The sequence below is a fragment of the Nomascus leucogenys genome, chromosome 5 (assembly GCF_006542625.1).
Source record: "Nomascus leucogenys isolate Asia chromosome 5, Asia_NLE_v1, whole genome shotgun sequence".
In the NCBI taxonomy this organism is placed as follows: Eukaryota; Metazoa; Chordata; class Mammalia; order Primates; family Hylobatidae; genus Nomascus; species Nomascus leucogenys.
The window spans coordinates 31,229,166-31,249,964 of NC_044385.1; the positions used below are offsets into that span (position 1 = coordinate 31,229,166).

A 20,799-nucleotide genomic window follows, 5' to 3' on the forward strand; every position below is an offset into this window, starting at 1 on the left:
GTTATGTCTTATGTACTTGGGGCATGTTCTCATCAGTGCCTAGCAAAGCCTTCTCCTTGCATGCATTTGTTGCTCAATAATCTTCAGTAGAAGCAAAGTGACTAGTTGTAAAGAACCTAGGAAAGCTAAAATGGCAAAAATTGGAAATGTCTTTTTAGTGCATAATGAAATTATCAAAGGCTGCTTTGTAGGTTTCATAACATCTTGCTAATATGTATTACACATATAGAGGAGTGCATTATCTACTTACATTTTAGGACCTTGAAATCTTTCTTTAAGTTATGAATATTTTTATCTACCTTTACTGAAAGTGAATAGAAATTATCATTGTCATGTTTTAGCCCACAAGCACTGTTTATTTATTTAGAAATAAACTACTTATTTGGATGTGCCAATTTTGGGTCCAGAGTAATAAATTATATTATGCCACTAGGGCTCTCTTCTGCTCATGGAAAAAATTCCTGAGTATTTTGTGACCGTAGATTTTTCAGTGACTTCCTCCATCTCCAAATTGTTATAAGTATCTTTTTAAATAACTTTTTGTTTTGTTTTTACAATTTCTTGGACCTACCCACATCTCATGAAAATAGTCAAGTAATAACAGATATCAGACCCTCTTTTGCATTATTTGATCTTCATTAATTTCAGTTTGAAATATAATCTGATGGGACAATGGCACATTGGTAGTGGATGAGATTAGTGCTGCTTTATTCATAGAAAAACCTTAGAATTTTGGTTAATAATACATTGTAAGGTTGGAAGGGGTAGAGAATAGGTAGGTAACTGCTACTGAGAAAATAAAATACAGGGTACAAAATTCTTAATCACTTGCTAGTTCTAAATGGCTAGAATGTATCAATTGTACGGATTACAACAAAAACAATAACATCATTTCTAGCTGTTGTTTATGAGCAAATATTATGTGCTGTATATGATAAAAAATAATCTCACTTAATTTTCACAATAACACTGCAATGTAAATACTGTATTATCATTCCCAGTTCACAGATGAAGAACCAGACATTCAGAAATATTAAGTAAATTAGCAAAGAGCACATTACTAAAGAATACAAGAACAAGTTCAAATGCAGGACTTTTTGACAACCAAATTTATGTTCTTTCCTTTGCACTATACTACTAAACTGTGTTAAAATATAATGTTTTTGTAAATATTGTAAACATTGCATTTTCTATACTATACGATGCAAGATCACTTTTAGTATGATGCCATCTTTTACTTTTTAAGCATTTGTTCAATAAAGATTATATCAGTATCTGGAGATCTTGCGAGTATGCTTGTTCTTCCTTTTGAAGCTTAATATCATGTGTTTTTTTGTTGTTGTTTTTTTTTTTTGTTTTTGTGTTTTTGAGATGGAGTCTCTCTCTGTCGCCCAGGCTGGAGTGCAGTGGCGCAATCTCGGCTCACTGCAAGCTCCACCTCCCAGGTTCACGCCATTCTCCTTCCTCAGCCTCTCCGAGTAGCTGGGACTACAGGCGCCCACCACCAAGCCCGGCTAATTTTTTTGTATTTTTAGTAGAGATGGGGTTTCACCGTGGTCTCAATCTCCTGACCTCATGATCCGCCCGCCTCGGCCTCCCAAAGTGCTGGGATTACAAGCGTGAGCCACCGCGCCCGGCCAATATCATGTGTTTTTAAATTCATTTCTCTATATCTGCAGAATTTGTGTGTGAAAGATTGAATGTACATATAATAAAAAGTGGTTTTACATAGGAGAAGGTTATTTGAAGTAACTATTGGTGCTCTTTTAGAGAAAAAGTCTCACTCTGTCACCCAAGCTGGAGTGCAGTGACACAATTATAGTTCACTGTAATCTCAAATTTGGGGGTTCAAGTGATTCTCCCACCTCAGCCTTCTGAGTAGCTAAAACTACAGGCTCATACCACCATGAACAGATAATTTCTAATTTTAATTTTTTTTTTTTAAGAGATGAGGTCTTGCTATGTTGCCTAGCCTGGATGGTATTCTTAATCATTCATTCTTCTGTTTTTTAAGAGTTATTGTATCACTTCTAAAAGTGACAAACATTAAGCAGCATTTAAAAAAATTGTCTCATAAATTTTTCAGGAAAGCATCTAATATAGAAAGGTGTTACAATTTTCATTTGTAGCCCTTTTCTTATTTTAACCCTAATTTTTTACTCTTAACCTGAAATTTAACCTAACGGTATGAGAGAGAGAGATAAAACAGTGTTACTAGGCAGCAGTATTTTCCTGCATTTTGGACTGATGGGATTTAAGAATGGGTTTGCTAAAGCTTTGGAAGGACAGTGGTGGTGGGACCAGGGTGAAGATGTATTGAAAGTGATTCTTTCATATAGCTAGGCAGCTTCTGCATTTTCTCATAAAGCTAAAAATATTAGATCTTTTGATCAAAGTGGACATATAGTACCTCCGATCCCCAGTTGCTTTTCAAGATATTCTGACTAATTCTAATTTAAAGGGGCATTAGATAGAAAGAAATCCACCCACATTTCAAGCAAAGTGACCAGAAAACACCTCAGTTTGTGAAATATGCAATATCTGACAAATATGTCTGAGTATAATACGTATATCCAGAATGATTCTATTTGAGGAATAATGTGTTATTTCTTCCTGTCTGCATATCCAAAAAAAATCAGGGATTTTTATTGGAAAAAAAAACTCAAAAAAGTATAAACAACTCATCAAGTAATCAATTTCTACATTTGTGCAATATTTTTACTTATATGCTTGATACTTGTGATATGGCTTTATCCTACAGTTATCTAAGAATATTCATCAAATTATTTCGATTGCCATGATGAATGAATTGGCCAGGTCAACTCAGATAACACTTTTGTTCTCAAGATAATAAAATCCACATATGTGCATTGATAGAAGCACGTGTAATGCCTCTTAGAGTGGTAAAGTTACAGATCTATTTGGTACAGTATATTTAGAAACTCAAGAAAATACTCAAATAATAGCAGGAACAAATTCTTAAATATGTATTTATTTTAATAATTTTCTTTTTTAATCAGTAGGTAATAACTACACCCTTCTGAATGTCACAAAAGTCATGTACAGCGGAGAAGAGACAAACCTTTGGGTGCTCATCGATGGGCTGGTTCCTTTTACCAACTATACTGTACAAGTGAATATTTCAAATAGCCAAGGCAGCTTGATAACTGATCCTATAACAATTGCAATGCCTCCAGGAGGTAAGTCTATGCAAATGTTGGCTAACTAATTTTATATAAATGCCCTAGAATTAAGTGTCCATTGAATACCTTGTTTATTTTTAGAGGTATTTTATTTTAGAACTTAGAGGCTCAATTGTATTTCTGGTTCTTTTGATAGTTGTTGTTTTGCTTTGTTTATTCAGATTCTTTAATTGATGGTCTTTTATTGTTTTGTTGAGACTGCTTTCATCCATCTCACACTGTGTGTGTGTATATATATATATACTATACACACACACACACACACACACACACACACATCTCTGGATTTCTGCATGTTAAGAAAATTGGGAAATGCTTTTGTTCAAGACTTTACTTAAAGCCAAAATTTATATTTGCAGTTTGAGCTTCCATTTTCTACTGCAAATGGTTCTCATTCCTAGTGTTCTAAATAACTAGTTCAACTGTATACTTAAAGTACTTCATTTGGCAAAAAGGGCAGGGTGCAGATGATAGAATAGGAAAATTCCATTTGCACTACTGAAAAAACACTTTAAATTCCTGATCCTAATAATTACAGTTCAGCAGGGCCACATTCATGTGTGAAATGTGATACAGTCTGGATATTTTATTTTAAATATTTCTATAAAAATCGACCTATTCACAATTACCATTATTTTGATGTGCCATCAGCTTCACCATGTTTTAACTCGTTGTGGGAAATAATCGCATTGAGGAAAACCTCTCTAGGGTTGACATGGATGGCCCTTGAACAGAAAGCATGCCTAAAAATGTTAAAAGCCTGACTCTCAGTTGATTGCTTAAGAATGTGTGTTTTCTGAAAATCCTGAAGGCAAAGGACCCCATGACATCCAGCGTCTGCCCTGTAGCCCATCTCCCAGGAATGAGTGTATTCTGAACTAAGGGAGAATGTCACAATCTTTTATCAGCAATCTGAAGGACAGGTTAACCCCACTTCCGGTTATGAAGAGTATAAGAACAGAAAATGCCTTATCACTGGAGAAAAATAAAGGGGAATCTTCAGTTTGTATGGAACCGCTGCCCTGCAAAAAAGATTCATTACCTGTTGTATCATAAAACCACTCACTATTATCTACTTTTTAAGCCATTATTAAAATTAATGAATTGATGTTTACCAAAATACTTGAAACTCTACATGTCAGAAGCTACATTACTTAAGAAAAGAAGGCATAAAAGAAACTTTTAAGGCTGATCAACTCAGGTTAGTATCATATTTATTGAGACAATAATTTTAAAAGGGAATTGAATTTAGATATATTTATTTAAAAATTGAGACTGAAACACAAAATAAAACAAACTCCCCCCACTAAAATAAACCTTAGGTATTCATATCTTCATTTTTCACTTCAATACACATGCTAGGAAAGATAGAAAACTGTGATGACTCTAAACCTTAGAATATAATATCCTTGGCCGGGCGCGGTGGCTCACGCTTGTAATCCCAGCACTTTGGGAGGCCGAGGCGGGTGGATCACGAGATCAGGAGATCGAGACCATGGTGAAACCCCGTCTCTACTAAAAATACAAAAAAATTAGCCGGGCATGGTGGCGGGCACCTGTAGTCCCAGCTACTGGGAGAGGCTGAGGCAGGAGAATGGCGTGAACCCGGGAGGCGGAGCTTGCCGTGAGCCGAGATTGCGCCACTGCACTCCAGCCTGGGCAACAGAGCGAGACTCCATCTCAAAAAAAAAAAAAAAAAAAAAAAGAATATAATATCCTTTATTCAAATTTAGAAATTAAAGAGTAATCAGTGCCATAATGGAGATTTTAAGTTATATAGTAATACCTTTTCTACAGGATATATACAATATTTAATAAGCATGTTTATTTTATGGTATTTATACTGATTTAAATAGTTTGTGATTTACAGTAATTTATATCATATTCGTAAAATAGGGCAAATTTAATTCATTGTTTATGTTTTTAGGAATGTGTGGTCTAATAATTTGTTATTTATACATATATCATGATTCAATTAAAAATAGCAAGGTCCTACTGCTAACTGAATATGCGCTATGTGAATATACCTGTCAGTAAAAGGGTTAATATTATGCAAATAGAAAGAAACTAAAATATTTTTTTATAGTGGTGCAGTCAAACTGAGTAAACTGTTAACTGAGGCTTATCTTCATCTTTGCTCTGTGGATGCTTATCTGTGTCATTACCATAATGCACTGCAGGCCCACACTCTCTGGGCCTGATGCAGTGCAATCCTTCACTTTATGTATTCAGAAATCTAGAATTTGGGAGTCAGTCCTTCACCAAAGAGGAAGCAAATGTCTTCAAAGACAGACAGTGATTCGCTAAAGTTTATTATGGCCATTAGGACATACTTTCTTTTTTCATTAGATTGTTGTTGATTACAATTAGGAAACTTATAGCTTTAAAATTATCTTTTTTATGACCTTGTGGCAGTTTAAAGGTGATACCTCATTGATTAAATAGGTTTTAGTTCATGCTTCCTTTTACTTAATGATCTGAAAACATATTATCCTGATTTACACATAAAAATCATGCTGAAAAGCATGTGGCATTCACTAGAATGTGTGTGTTTAAGTAGAATTAAATTAGTACTGAGAGTTATTAAAGAAATCTTCCATGCCTTTGTCCAGTGAACTGTGTTTCATTCTGAAATGAATAATAAATGAACCAACATACAGAGGCAAACCAACTTATGGGCAGAGAAGGTTCTATATGCTATTTACTTTTCTATTATGTTTGGATTGTTATCATTATTGCCATTTCCTTGATTTCGATATTAGATCTCTTTTATGGTGATGTTGAATTCCTAGTATCTTTCAATGCTGGATGATGCAAGATTTGTAATGATAATATCCTTAGATATGCTTCTTTTGCATAGTTTTAAAACATAATAAGAAAAGAGCTGGGCAAAATAAAATGCTCTGTTTTTACTGTATCAAATATTTGCTGTCAAATATGACCTGGAAAATCCCCTTTACCCATTTAATCTGGCCAAATCCTACTCATTTTTTAGCTCGAACCTAGAAAATGGTCCATCAGAAAGTCATCTTTTGCCAACAGAGCCTGAGATAGGGCCTTTCTGTATCCCAGAGAACAGTTACATTATACTGAAATTGCCTGTTTAATCTGTCACAATCACTGGTTATAAGATCCTATAGAGTAGGAACTGTTTCTTACTCACATTTTTATATTCAGCGCCTAGACTAAACCTGACACATGGTAGGTGCATAATGAATAATTGGTGAATGAATAAATTAGTCAAGATTGCTTAACTACTAGTTTTAAATTTTAAGCTTATCATTGCTCAGGCCCGCCAGGCCTCATCTCAAGCTGAGTAACCTTGTATTTTAGCCAGCTGTGAACATGAGACCTTCTCTGTACACCACTGTCCAATGTAGGAATGCTCTGGTTATGTAGATAAAATTGGGAGCTCAAACTGTAAGGAGGGTGAATGTATTGGAGGTGAGAAATATTCTCAAGTTATGCCAACTCATCATTCTTTTATTCTTCCCTATAGTGGTTACTTTTCTCAGGTGAGCATAGAATAAACAATCCTTAGTTTAGATAGGAATTTGGAAAGGGGAGGCGAAAGGGTCATACTCCAAAGAATTTTACCAGGATACATCATCTCTTAATTTGTAGTTAGGACACATCTTATTTGCCAGTCCTACCTCTATTTTTCTGATGAGAAAAAATATATAATTAAGAATATGATAAACACAAGTTATTTGAAGATCGAAATTAAAGTAAGAAAATGGTGCTACTAATAACTCGGCACAGAGATGAACAGTGGCAAATCCCAATTAACACACATTTTTTATTTGAAAAGTTCACTTTAAATATTATTTGGACAACTGGAGGAGCATCTCTCTTATTTCCAATTATGTAGCAGATCCTTCCCTACTTCTGCACACTCAAGTTTTTTGTATTTCTACAATTACTATATTTTTAGGTTGTTTGTAATAACATAATGCTCATATTTAGCACTAAGGTACTCTTGGAAATAAAGAATATATTTAATCAGAGCTCTTGAATAGCATTATGGTACAGGTTCAAGAGTTCTAGGAAAAGAATTAAAAAAATAAAAATGAATCCAAATGTTAATCCATAAATATGAAACTTTCCTATGGCCTTTACCCCTTCAAGGTCTGGAGTTACTAATGGGGTTAGGATTTCAACGCTTAATGGGGCTCAGTGCATTAGTGTTTTGTATGCATGGAATTCAGCATTCAGTTTAATAAGTGGTTGACATTGGTGATGTCCCTTAATTTGCTTAAATCTAATTGGCTCTTTTATCAGTCAAACCTGTATGGATTGGCAATTGATCAGAAAGGGTCAGCCATGACTCTGCATGTAGTTAAATGATGGAAGCACCAGTTAAAGTCACAGTTGCATGATAATAAGCAAAAGAAGAACAAATGAGCTTAGAGGAGGAAGGCAAAGAAGCTTAGAAGTTTTGCAGGATCTTCAGGTTCAGAACAAAGGCATTATAGAGTATATAAATTTTAAATACACTGCATTTTGCCTCCAGACTTAAATCTTTTTTTTTCCAGATGAACTGAAATCTTGTCTGAAACTGTCTTTGTTACATCAAAGAACTACTCAGAAAGCTAAAAGAGACAGAAGAAGCATAAAAGGGCATAGTTTAAAATGATTAGTGACAAATTCCATACTGACGAGTTAGAAACAGATTTTTTATGAAAGTTTTGTATTATTCCAAAAGGAATAATTCTCTTCTGTTTATCTTTTTCTGAACTGCTTTATTGTAACAGTGAAAGGAACTTGGAGCCACCCTGATTTATGAACCTGATCCAATTTTCCTCTGACAGTAAATGATTTGTCATTTGTACTTTTAAATTGATGAGAATTATTATAATCTACAAACAGTGTAAAATACTAGGCTTGAGAAATCTGTTTATTTTCCCAAATGTGTTATTAGAAAACCAAAAATTGAAAAAGGCAAAATGGTTGTGAGTAGTTTGTTTTACAGGGTCTTTTCAACTGTCTCTCCTTCCCTGAACCCCCTCCCCACTTATCCACCTAAAATATCAATGAGGAAAAAAAAAAAAAAAAAGAAAGAAAGAAAACCATCAGGAATTAAAACTTAGGCACATTGCAAAAGCATAGACGTTGAAGTCCTAGAAACATGGATTTAAATCCACCTCTTTCACTCACTGTTTGAGTGACTATGAGCAAATTTGCAGATATAACTGAGCCTCAGTTTGCTCACCCATTAAAGAGGCTGGATGGTAATTCCCACCTGACTGGAGGATTGAAAAACATATTATATGTAATCTGTTTAACGCATTGCCTGTCTTGGTAAACATTTGGTTCTTCCTACGTCTTTTGTTCTATTTTCCTACGAAGACTCTTTTTGGGGGCCAGGAAAATGCCCTATAGAAAAAGTAAGTAAGAAAATCTGTCTTTCACATAGACTGCAGAGACCAGAATAATTTCATCTTGCTACATCCCTATCCTTTCCTACACTTACCCCTTAACGTGTTGACATACGTATGGCCAGGCCAGTAACCCTGCTAAGGGGTGGTTGTGATGCATATTAGATGATGAAGTAAGCAGGAAGCATGGGAAGTGATTTTCTTTTTGAAATAGCTTCAGCATCCTCCTCCATGACCTCCAGATCATAATTTGCGAATGATTTTTACATCAAGCTCTCATTGGCTATCTTGGGATTTCACGTTTTTTTCTCAATAGAACTCTTCTTCTGTGTTTATATAGAGCTACTTATTAAATATAATTATGACTTTTTAAAAAATGTCTATTATCTGTATATTTTATTCACAAATGCATTTTTTGCATTGTTAGTGCTAGCCAAAAGCAAATAATTTGAAATTTTATCCTGAAATGTTTTCATGTTTTCTGAATTGTCCTCAAATACATATATTTAAAAGTTACATCTTGAAATTTAAACTTTTTTTCACTTTTCACTAAATAGGAAAGTTTACTAGTTGTTCAGCCAATATGCTTTTGAATAACTAAATAAAATGTTTGCTTTTAAAAAATGTTAGTATATGATTTTTGCCCAATAAGACCACTAAAGGAATAATATATTAATGACTAACTTTTTTTAGCTTGAACTACTGAATTCCATTGTGTTTAGAATTTAGAAGACTGGAATATTCTTTCAGGTATTGCTGTGTAACAAGCCACTCCAAAAGTTAGCAACTTAAAACAACCATTCTGTATTATTTCTCACCTGACTGTGTGAGTTGTCAGCATGGTTCTTCTGGCTTAAGGAGGCTGGACTGGGCTTCTTCAGAATTCCCAGGGAAAACTCAGGGTTTCAAGAGTCAAGCCCCAGTGTGCAAGCCCTGAAAAACCTTTGCTTGCCTCAAACTGTCCAAAGCAAATTTCTTGCCCAAGTCAAAAAGCATGTATGCTGGAATGTATGATTTACTGGAGCCTGATAATTTGTCAATCTTCCATAAATGTGTAAATGATTGGTTTTTAGATTGTGTATGTATGTGTGTAAGTATTACAGATACATAATTTTTCTTTTAAATTAGTCCTGTTTTTGAAATAATGATGTACTAGCACCAAAAAAATGAAGAAAGCAGTTTACTAAATTTTTCCTTGAAGAAGATATAAAAAAAAACTTGCCTTATATGACAATTAATTTTGACATTTCATTTCAGTATAAAGATCAAGGAATTTATATCAATAGAGTCTTGTTTAAAATGTTTGTAGCTCCCTACTGGAGGGAAAATTCTGATCTCCTCTTATAAGTAGGTGATTTAAAAAAAAATCTTAGTTATTTCTCAAATCTAGGGCTTGGGTATTCTGATTTCTGCTTGTAACTCTGAGCTGTGAGAGTAGAAACTGTGTGTAATTTTTATATTTTTTGTAACTCCAGTGTCCAGCATGAAATATTTGCTGAATGAATTACCAGAACCCTTTGTGGCAGTGATAACTTGGAAAACAATCCTGAAAGTTATCTTTCACTATTGCTGTGTCTTTTACTTGGATAAACATTTTACAGGATTAAATTCAACATTTAGGGTTTAACTCATCCTAAAATCATTTTTAGTTCTGTTAAGATTACCATAACAGCGTAAAAATACATAATGTAGGACTCTTTGGAGGTATGTTTATAAATTTGTGTGTGTATTTAATTGTCTGTTTTACCTACCATTTTATTTTTTATTTTTAAATAATTCCGACTGTTATATTATGTGTAGGGGTACATGTGCAGGCTTGTTACATGGATATATTGTATGGTGCTGAGGTTTCAGGTATGATTGATCCTGTTGCCCAGGTAGTGAGCAGAGCACCCAATAGTTTTTCAGTTCTTTGCTTTCTCCCCCTGTCCCCCTTCAAGTAGTTTCCACTGTAACCACCATTTTCAATTAACTTACCGATTGTGACTAGTGGTTGAACACTTAACGGAAAATAATGATTAAAACAGAACATTTAAAAAATCTAAATATATATTAAACACAACTTTAATTTAGAACACATAAATATATCTATCTATATATTTATCCAACAATCTTGTTATATAGGGCCACATTGTTTCCTTGGAGTGTTAATTTAGTATTTGTAAGTCCAGCATATTTGCAACAAAAACTACACCCATAATGCGTAGTTTGATTTCCACTTTGAAAACTCCTTTAAAAGGAGATCAAAAATTTAGAGACAATTAAGGAAGAATCTAATTACAGAGTTTTTCAGGTTTTTGTAATTTCCTAAGTCTTTTAGTTATTTTTCCTGCACAAATTTCACAGTATTGTTTTATTAAGTCCTCACTGAAAGTTTTTCAAAGCAGTAAATTTTAATAGAAAAAAGTTTCTGTTAACAGTGCTCATCAGTTTAAGCATTATTCAATTAAATGACATAATCATAATGAGAACCACAATTGACATCACAGGTTTAAAAAATACAACTGACTCTTGGTGAGTGTATGATTCTACCTGCGACTGCAGAATGTTGCCCTTGAACTAAAGAGTAGTCAACTATCCATCTCTGCAATACAGAGTAAATGTAAATTTTTTATTAATCTGGCAAGTCAGATAAGAATAGGTAGGTAAGGCCGGGCACGGTGGCTCACACCTGCAATCCCAGCACTTCGGAAGGCCGAGGAGGGCGCATCACCTGAGGTCGGGAGTTCGAGACCAGCCTGACCAACACAGAGAAACCCCGTCTCTACTAAAAATACAAAAAATTAGCTGGGCATGGTGGCGCGTTGTAATTCCAGCTACTCGGGAGGCTGGGGTAAGAGAATCGTTTGAACCCGAGAGGCAGAGGTTACAGAGAGCCATGATTGTGCCATTGCACTCCAGCCTGGGCAACAAGAGCGAAACTCTGCCTCAAAAAAAAAAAAAAAAAAGAATAGGTAGGTAAAGCAAGTGTCTACTATTTAGGAAAAAGACATGCTTCCAAGGTAGCAGAATGATCCACCCTCAGGGCAGCCTACCCAAGTAGGAGAGGCAGGACAATGCTACCAAATTCTTCTCTTAGGTTAAGCATTACAACAGGTCTGCCTTAAAAGAAAAAAGAAATTATTAATTATATCCCTTCAATTGATTAGAGACTGAGTCTGAGATTTTTGGCATAACTTGCTCAGTGAACTTATTTTTCTCCTTCAGTTTTTAAAGGAAAGAACTGAGCTTTCTCTCCTATTTTCAAATTTCAACCAAAATCTCTTTCTAAGACCTTAGAGGAATGAATTGTGGGTAGCACTATCAACCAACCAGGAGGAGAATGGTATTTTTTTTTGCAGGGTCTCTAAGAGAATTAGGGGCAACTAGAACTGGCTCAAAAAACAAGTAAATACCAAAAAGCAAAAGAGTAAATAAATAAGAATTGCAAATGCAAACTCTACTGTATCTCGCACTTTCTTCATGCATTGTAGCACTAAGAATTGTAAAATACTTCTATGCCTTTTGTTTGTTTGTTTATTTTTGTTTTTGTTTCTTTGAGATGGAGTCTTGCTCTCGCCCAGGCTGGACTGCAGTGGCACGATCTCGGCTCACTCTAAGCCTTTTAAAATCAACTTAGTACAATGTCAAGATGCTACTTTTTAAAAATAAAATTAATAGTCCTCAAAAATTTGAAAGTTTGCTTGCCAAGTACAGATATAGAGCCCATCAAGATGTGTTTTCCGTTTTTCATCTGCTCTGTATCCACTTTGATTTATTTGAAATATATAAATAGAAACATTAATGTGCAGGTGGCAATGGGATATCTTAAAAATTGAAAGAGTACAAAGGAATGGAAGTTTAAAAAATAAACGTAGGTTAGCAGCTGAAATAAACAATAGGCTAAGATGGTATATTACCTTATTCAGAGGGTAGAAGGAAAGATGAGATTAACTGCTTTTTATAATGTAAAAGCCACAATGAAGATATAGGATGATGAGGAATAGCACTCTTTAAAACGACAACATTCCACCACATAAACAGATGGTTTTTCTTTACCTTCAGTATATTAAAAACTACACAATTTATATTACGTCCAGTTCATATGAATCTTTAGAATAGTTGTGCATAATGTTTTTACTTCTGTGTGTATCTTCCAAATGTGCTGCTATTTTTTCCCTGGAAAAATCAACCCGTTGAAAGTAATAAAGTAGGAGAATTCAACAAATAAAAAGTATTTAAATTCTTAATAAAATAAATAGTGTGCTTTCAAAGACACATACCAGGCCATTTAATTTAACCCATGCTTTCTCCCAGGGAGAATGAACCAAAGGATTTATGACTGTCTTAAACATGCTCTCAAATCCTTTCCTGAAAAGTGTTACCTTTACTTTTTTGGGATTGATAGTTTAACCTGCTTTGTGTGTGTGTGTGCGCGTATGAGCAGGTGTGTGTTGTAATATTACATATCGTAAGCCAAAGAGATGGATAAATTCCTGTTTCATAATTTGTGAATAATTTTTTCACTTTTTGTATTCACCATCTTGACAATGAACTTCCTGCTTATAAAAACACCTTAGAAAGAGACTAACTTCTGAGCTATGGAGAAGCGGGAAAGGAACTTTGAAGTCTGCTTACTATGGACTCAGCAAGCCTCCAGCAAAGGGCTGCCAGCTCTCCATATTTGCATACTCTCATGTGGATTATATAGAAATACACATGCCCACACACACAATTAAGTGCTATCTTTAAAGCATCCTGGGGCAAGAGAGAGAGACTAAAAAAAATAAAATAAAATCACATCTTTTTCTTTTTTACCAGGGGAGAGGGGTGGGAAATATTGTTCCTTTAAGTTCTATTGATATTTTCTAACTCACGTTTTTGAAAAGAATAAGTACAATTCATTTTCTTTTTTTTCCTTCGAAGAAAGCTTTATCCATAACTTTAAGCTTAAAAAAAACATGTCTGTCTGACTGACACTGCAGTCTAACAGCAACTTGAAGTTTTATTTGAATTCTTATAGTGCCCTAAAGAAATTTTTGCTTTATTTCTTTAAAATAATATCTTGTTCTTATTTTTTCATAGACAGACTGTAGCCTGACTTGCATAAAATTCTATGAACATTTACCTGCCTATATAAATACTCACAAAAGTGAGAAAATTCTTAATATGTCTTAGATACTTAGAGACCATATTTCCAACCTCTTTTCACCAGCAGAATCAAGAAAATCCCTTTTTCTATCTCTATAAAGGCATATAGACCACCCAGAGTCTAAAAGAAAACCTAAAAACTTAAGGAAGAATAGATTTTGACAAGAGTAGGGAAATTCACTTACAACCACTATGATTTTCATGATGATTAATTAATTGGGGCAAATGAAACTAGAAACATGAGGGTATCTAATACTTTATTAGATTAATCCCTCTTACACTTTGATGACTATTTTCGAATGTATACTATCTTCCATTTTTATTTAAATGTTTCATATGCTTGTATCATGTCTTATCTACTAGAGTATAAATTCATGGGGAAGATAAAATGAATGCGCTGGGTGTGGTGTCTCACACTTGTAATCCCAGCACTTTGGGAGGCTGAAGTGGGAGGATCGCTTGAGCTCAGGAGTTTGAGACCAGTCTGGGCAACATAGTGAGATCCCATCTCTATTTAAATTAAAAAAAGAAGAAATAAAATGAAAAAAAAAAACGAATGGGTGAGTGGAGGTAGACAGAGGAGTCACAGCTGGTCTCCCTCTTTCTCTCTTTCTCTATCCCTCTCACCATTTACCTTTGCTTAGGCATATAATAGGATATTAGTAATGATTACTCTCATGCTCTTTTGGAGTGCTAGTGGCCTGGGGTTATTTTTGCACCCAGCATACCTTCACCCTTTCTTTTGATGACAGGGCTCCAATTTCCCTCTCAGCACCCTGGGCTCTTTCAAGCTCAGAACATGCACATTCGCTGTGTGTGAAGTTGACTGCATCACCAGATCTGACCAATGAGGACACTGTATTCTCCTAACCACAGTGATTTTTTTTTTCAGGAATGACAGGCATTCCAATCAAAGCCACTGAATTGCATTAAACCAGTACAGTCAACAGAGGCATGCCTCTTGCCCTGTATTTGAATATGGGATTCAGCTCAATCTGCTGCCAGACATGTTGCCCCTCAAAGAGTCTGAGAAATTTAGCCAGCAAGGAAGAAGGCAGAGTGGGTGTGAGAGAAGGAGGTAGACTAGATTCTGGTGATGTCATTTGATCCTTTGAATCCAGCATTGCCAAAACCCAGCTCTTTCCCTTGAGTTTTTGTTTGTGTTTTTGTTTGTTTGTTTTTTGATTACAGGAACCCACTACCCATCTCATTGCTTAAGCCTCTATGTGTTGTGTTTTCTGCCACTTGAAAACAAAAGCATTTGCCACAATGCTTGAGAGAAAGGAAAACAAGTAGAGAACGTTTAGAGAAGTCTCATCACTTCCTGAATATCATGCCAAATGCTAAACAACATATGTGTTTGGCTTTTCCTTGGGCTCTCAAATTAGGAAACCTCAAGAAGTAAGCTGGATGTCACATGAGATAATATTTTCTAAAACTGTGAAATGGCTGATCCCATTCTGAAGGGTCTCCTCAGAGCCACTTCATTTGACAGTCTTCTGAGCTGTTTCTCCACTATTTTCAGGTCTCAGAGCCCTGAGTTCTAGTAATAACTCTTGTGCTAATTAGCTGTTTGGTCTGACTTAAGTAACTGTACCTGACCACAATGTTGGTCTCTTATCTCTAAAATGGCAGATGTGAATTAGATCAGCAGTATCCACAGTGTGATCCCAGACCAGGAACTTCAACATTCCTTGAAATTTGCTTGAAATGCAACTTCTCAAACCCTACTCTCAACCTACTTAACCAGAAATTCTGAGGGTGGGGCCAAGCAACCTGTGTTTTAATGGGATTCCATTACCAACTCCCAGGTCACTGGGTGCCTTCACAAGTTTGAAGACTACTGAGCTAGACCATCTTTAAAATACTTTAAAAGCAAAAATATATGATCTTGTCTATGACTTTATTCCACATTTATAATTGAGACAAATACTCAGGGAAAAAATAGGTATAATAGGCCTCCATGCTCAACTGGTCTTTGAATATATAAGTTCCATTCTTATGGCCAGAGGTCTTTCCAGTGTAAGAAAGCCATCATGTTGTTCACAGTCTTCCTGAATGGGCCAGGAACAGATACCAGAGATAACCAATTCCAGATGTTGAGTACTACGTGTGGCACCAGAAAGCAACAGGCATGATGTTTTATGCACTGAGGAACACTAATCAGCCCTGCTGTGATGACACTGTCAGCTAAATTTCCTCTGCTCTTCAATTTCTTCACCGAACATCTGTTATAAGAAACTCCATGTAACTAAAACTGAGTCTTTCCCCTCTGGGGAATTTTCTTTAATAAGCCTCTTGTGGCTACATCTCTGTACGGTTTTGAAATATGTTTCCTCAAGTCAGTTACATCTTCATCCTGGATTCTAGGGTTTACTGTCTATTGGACCTCATAGCTAAGATTTTTCCTTCTAGGAGTTCACAAACACAACTCCAGAGTAGATTGACATAGTGCCCAGTACCTAGAGAAAAATTAAGATCATGTAACCTTTTATTTGCTAAAAAGAGATTTTTGATGTTGTGATCACTCATACCAAGATAGCATTTATTAATACTAGGTGCAGGTACGTTTTTGCATTTTATTCTCCTCACAAACCCTGTAAGGCAAGTGCTATTATTGTTCCTATTTATACATAAGGAAGTTGAAGAAACAATATTGGCTTGCAACTAGTAAAGGTCATGTTACTAGTTAAAGGCAGAGACTGTATTTAAACCTAGAGACTGACTATAGAAGCCTGGTTCTGAGCCACTATACTCTATTGTTTATTTCTTCTACTAACTGTTCATATGTTCTGTTGGCAGAAGCAACACAGAATTTGAGGCCCCACTAATCAATGCAGGTCTGAAGAGGTGACTTGACTCTATAGTGGTGTCAAATATAATTTTAAAGGTATTGTTGGTTGAACTAGTAGGTTTTTAAATCCTGTTGCAGATGGCCTAGAGAACTGTCCTCAATGACTGTGTAACCCATGCTCTAAAGTTTATAATGTCATAAGAGAAAAAAAGTGTAGGTAAAACATGTTTACAGCCTTACAAAAAAGCATTAAGCAGAAGCAGTATTATGTGGTATGTGCCCTGTGTGGAGAAAGCAAAGAAACCAATCAGTTGGGCCCATCCTTTGCCAGTGTGGATGTAAGTACTTAACTTGCCCACCAAGTATTTTGCCCAACTTCTTTCGTATTTACCTATGAACTTCTATTATAAATTATTATAAATTGTGATCTTCTGATTGTACATAGTTTGCATTCTTGTGAAGAGATTTAATTTATCTAATAGTGTTAATTTTGAAAAATTAACAAACTTTCTTAAAAGAGAGCAAGAAAACTTATATTTGTAAAAACTAATGAAAGAATCTTTTTCTTCCTGTACTAAAACAATTTTCTGTGAACAGTTGAAAAAACACTCTAATCAGGTGAAGACACTTATTCACATGTGGAATATTCTAGAACTAAGCCTTGTGAACAGTGTGAGTATGTGGGAAAATTGTTCACTGGAACGGCCACAAAATGACCATGTGTGACCTCTGGGCCATAAGAAAGCAGGAATACTTTCCTCATCAAAATCTGAAGTTGAGGGCATGATCACAGGTAAAAACTTAAATCTTATTCCCATGGTTGATGCTATAAATCAAGTAAGCATGTATCTTAGACTGTGCATTTGTAAAGCACAGTGTCTATCAGAATATCACAATTCAACTTATCCACCACTTGCTATCCCCAGCATTTTCATTTCCTGATTGTGTGACCTTGAGAAACTTATCTCCTCTCTAAGCCTCATTTTGCTCATCTGGGAAGGGGTTTCATAATTACAGAACTTTCCTCAATGGGTTTAGACAAGGAATAAAGAATGTGTGCGCACTGAGATTAGCTGGCACATTAGGTAGCTGCTCAATTCTTTGTTTAAAGGACATAAAGCATGATATATAAATACAAAATATATGTAAGCTTATCACTATTCAGTTGAAAATTAACCTGTAAACATCTACATTTTTATCTTCCTTGATGATTCCAACAGCTGTCTCTAAAACTAAGTGTAAGGAAACAGCAGACTGGTTGTGGCATATTAAATTATAAGTGAGGACTAATTTGAGGATCAAAGATGCTCTTTGGGAGATATCACCTGACTAGTAGGAAAAGCATTAGCTGTCTCCCTCTGTCTCATGTATTTGTTCTCTCTGTCTTGGAAATATTCTTCCCTACAGTTTCTGAATCTTGATGTTTAATTGAACACAAAGGTCTTTGAGAAACACAACAGGGGGTTGTTTCTGGTAGTTCTGGCATTGAGGAAATTGAAATGTACGTGTTTTTTTCTCATTTATCAAAGAAGGGCAAGAATCTAAACTGACATTTTATATCAAATGAATTATGAACTGTGTACTTTGTACCTAAGGGAACAACAACTAAATTAGGGTTTTAGTTAAGAGAGAGAGAGAGAGACAAAAATAGGCTTTTAATAAAACACACAGTAATTTCTGTTACTGTGCCTGACAGTGACATGGGCAGATACAGTTCCATTGTAGAACTAGTGACTGGATGCAGGCTACTCTGAAATCTTTAAAGGTATTTGAGAGAACTTCTCAGAAAAAATTAAATCTTAATTTCTTATGTTGTTAGACTTTATGGTCAGTGAAATAGTCTTGATAATCTAAAGTTAACTTTCAGCTTTTTATCAATGCTTACTTTCTTAAGAAAAATAACATTTGCAAAGTTTTACTTCCTGAGAAAATATGAAATTATAGATTGCTTGAGAGGGAAAATACTATGCAGCATAAAAATAATGTATATGAAAATGCCATATTTCATCTCTCCTCTATTTATCTGTAACACCTACACAAATACACGCTACACTCATGTTATTGTGCTGATAAAGAGCATGAATTCTAAGATCAGTGGGACTTGGTTCAAATCTTAATTTCCCCTCTCCTACTAGCTGTATGAGCTTCCGCAAGTTATACAATCAGACTCTGCTTTACTTTGCTCCTCTGTAAATGGTAGTAAATAATAAGCACTGTCTCATAGGATTGACACTGAGAACTTAATTATGATGATGCCTGCAACAGATACAACGTGATGCAGCACACATAGTAGTTGTTACATTGCACAGTTGTATCCTTCCCTATGTGAGAAGATCAGGCAGCAGCAAATTAGAACTCCATTATTTAATGGCTGCTGATTCCTGAAGTATAGGAAGTATTAGAATTGAAATTTTAAGGAGAAGGACCATATAATGTCTGTGCAATATATCCAATAATCATTTTTTAAATAACCAATTGAAAATTCTTGGGAATTGGGGATGATCCATGCTTTCTTCTTCTGGGCAAAGCTATGTATTGATTACCATATTTTTCTTCACAAATAAGTGTTCCAATTTATGCAATATAAAAATAAAAGAAGGGTTATTAATATGAATACGTTTGTTTTAGACTTCTAAATTCCCCTAGGTTCATAAACCTAAAAGTGACAAAATTTCTTGATATTAATCTCATATGCTTTCTGGTGCCAATGCTATACTGGATAATAATTTTGTGACTAAATTACTAGAAACAAGTAACTATCACTGATAGCCTGATTACAAATTTTCTTCATATAATTATTGATCATTGTTGTGGTAAAATGAACATCATAATTTTTATTCTCAAATTTGATTCTAACTCTACTACTTATGAGGTGAAATCAGTTCTTAGAAGTCTTTCAGCAGTTTAAATTCTGCCAATGACTATTGTTTTATTCTTACTAATAGAGAATGTGAAATTAATGGCCTGTTGAGGTAAGGGATGCTGTCTTGTCCATTTACGCTGCTACAACAAAATACTATAGACTAGGTGCCTTACAAGCAACAGAAATGTATTTCACACAGTTCTGGAGGCTGGGAAGTCCAAGATCAAGGTGCTGACAGATTCGGTGTCTAGTGAAGGCTCTTCTTCATAGATAGTCATTTTCTTTACTCTAACTTCACATGACAGAAGGGGTGAGAAGTCTCCCTTGGGTCTCTATTACAAGGGCACTAACCCCATTCATGAGGGCTACAATATCATAACCTGATCACCTCCCAAGGCTCCATCTCCTAATATTATCTCCTTGGTGGTGAGAATTTCAACATAAGAATTATAGGAGGGACATAGATAGACCATAGCAGACACCCCAAATTTAATTTAAGTATTTTAATGCTAGATCTAGTTATTATTTGAGTAATTTAATTAATAAACTTGAATATTATATCCAATCCCATTGTTACAATGATTTTTATAACCAATCTGCTCTGATTCTTCAATCATTAAATGACTAAAATTTTCTCCACTATTCAAAGATCACTTAATTTCTTGGTATTTGATTGTATCTTAGAATAGTGGATTCAATGGCACCATAGAGGAAGAGTCCAACTCTAAAATATAATGGTTTATTTTCTACACGACCTCAGTCATTTTTTGTTTTGTTTTTGAGAAAGGCTCTCGCTTTGACACCCTGGCTAGAGTGTAGTGGCACAGTCACGGCTCACTGCAGCCTCGATCTCCTGGGCTCAAGCAATTCTCCCCCCTCAGCATCTGAGTAGCTGGCAGTACAGGCATGCACCACCACATCCAGCTAATTTTTGTGTTTTTTTTGTAGAGATAGGGTTTCACTATGTTACTCAGGCTGGTCTCAAACTCCCAGGCTCAAGCGATCTGCCCACTTCAGCCTCCCAAAATACTGGGATTATAGGCGTGAGCCACTGTACCCAGCCCCTCAGTAATTTATTTTGCTATTTTTCTTGTTAGATACATTCAACAAGGGATAATTTAATGCACTCTTCCTGAAAAGAGTGGCTTTGACTTGAGCTTGAATTTACTTATTGTTAACCTTGCTAAGCATATCAATTTTTAATTTCATAAAGGCTAACTTCTTCAGCGAATTATTTTAAACGAAGTCAATGAGCAATATTGGAATCAAAAATAAAACAATTAATTGAACAGTATTGTTGTTGTATATATTTTAAATTATTTTTCCAATTGAAGATATGCTTTAAACAAAGGGCTCAAGCAATCAGGTACTCAAGGAAAAAGAATTTAATCTATGCTGCCTGGAAACTAATTGGATGAATATGATCATATT

At 35.1% G+C, this 20,799-nt stretch overlaps 1 protein-coding gene across 1 annotated transcript in view; it reads left to right on the forward strand.

Annotated features, from left to right (window-relative positions):
* Positions 1-20,799, forward strand: part of USH2A (usherin) — a 795,293-nt gene that overhangs the window by 478,613 nt on the left and 295,881 nt on the right. Inside the window, exon 38 of the mRNA XM_012506628.2 lies at positions 3,021-3,200. Coding sequence (XP_012362082.2) covers positions 3,021-3,200 — 180 coding nt within the window. The remainder of the gene's footprint in view (positions 1-3,020; positions 3,201-20,799) is intronic.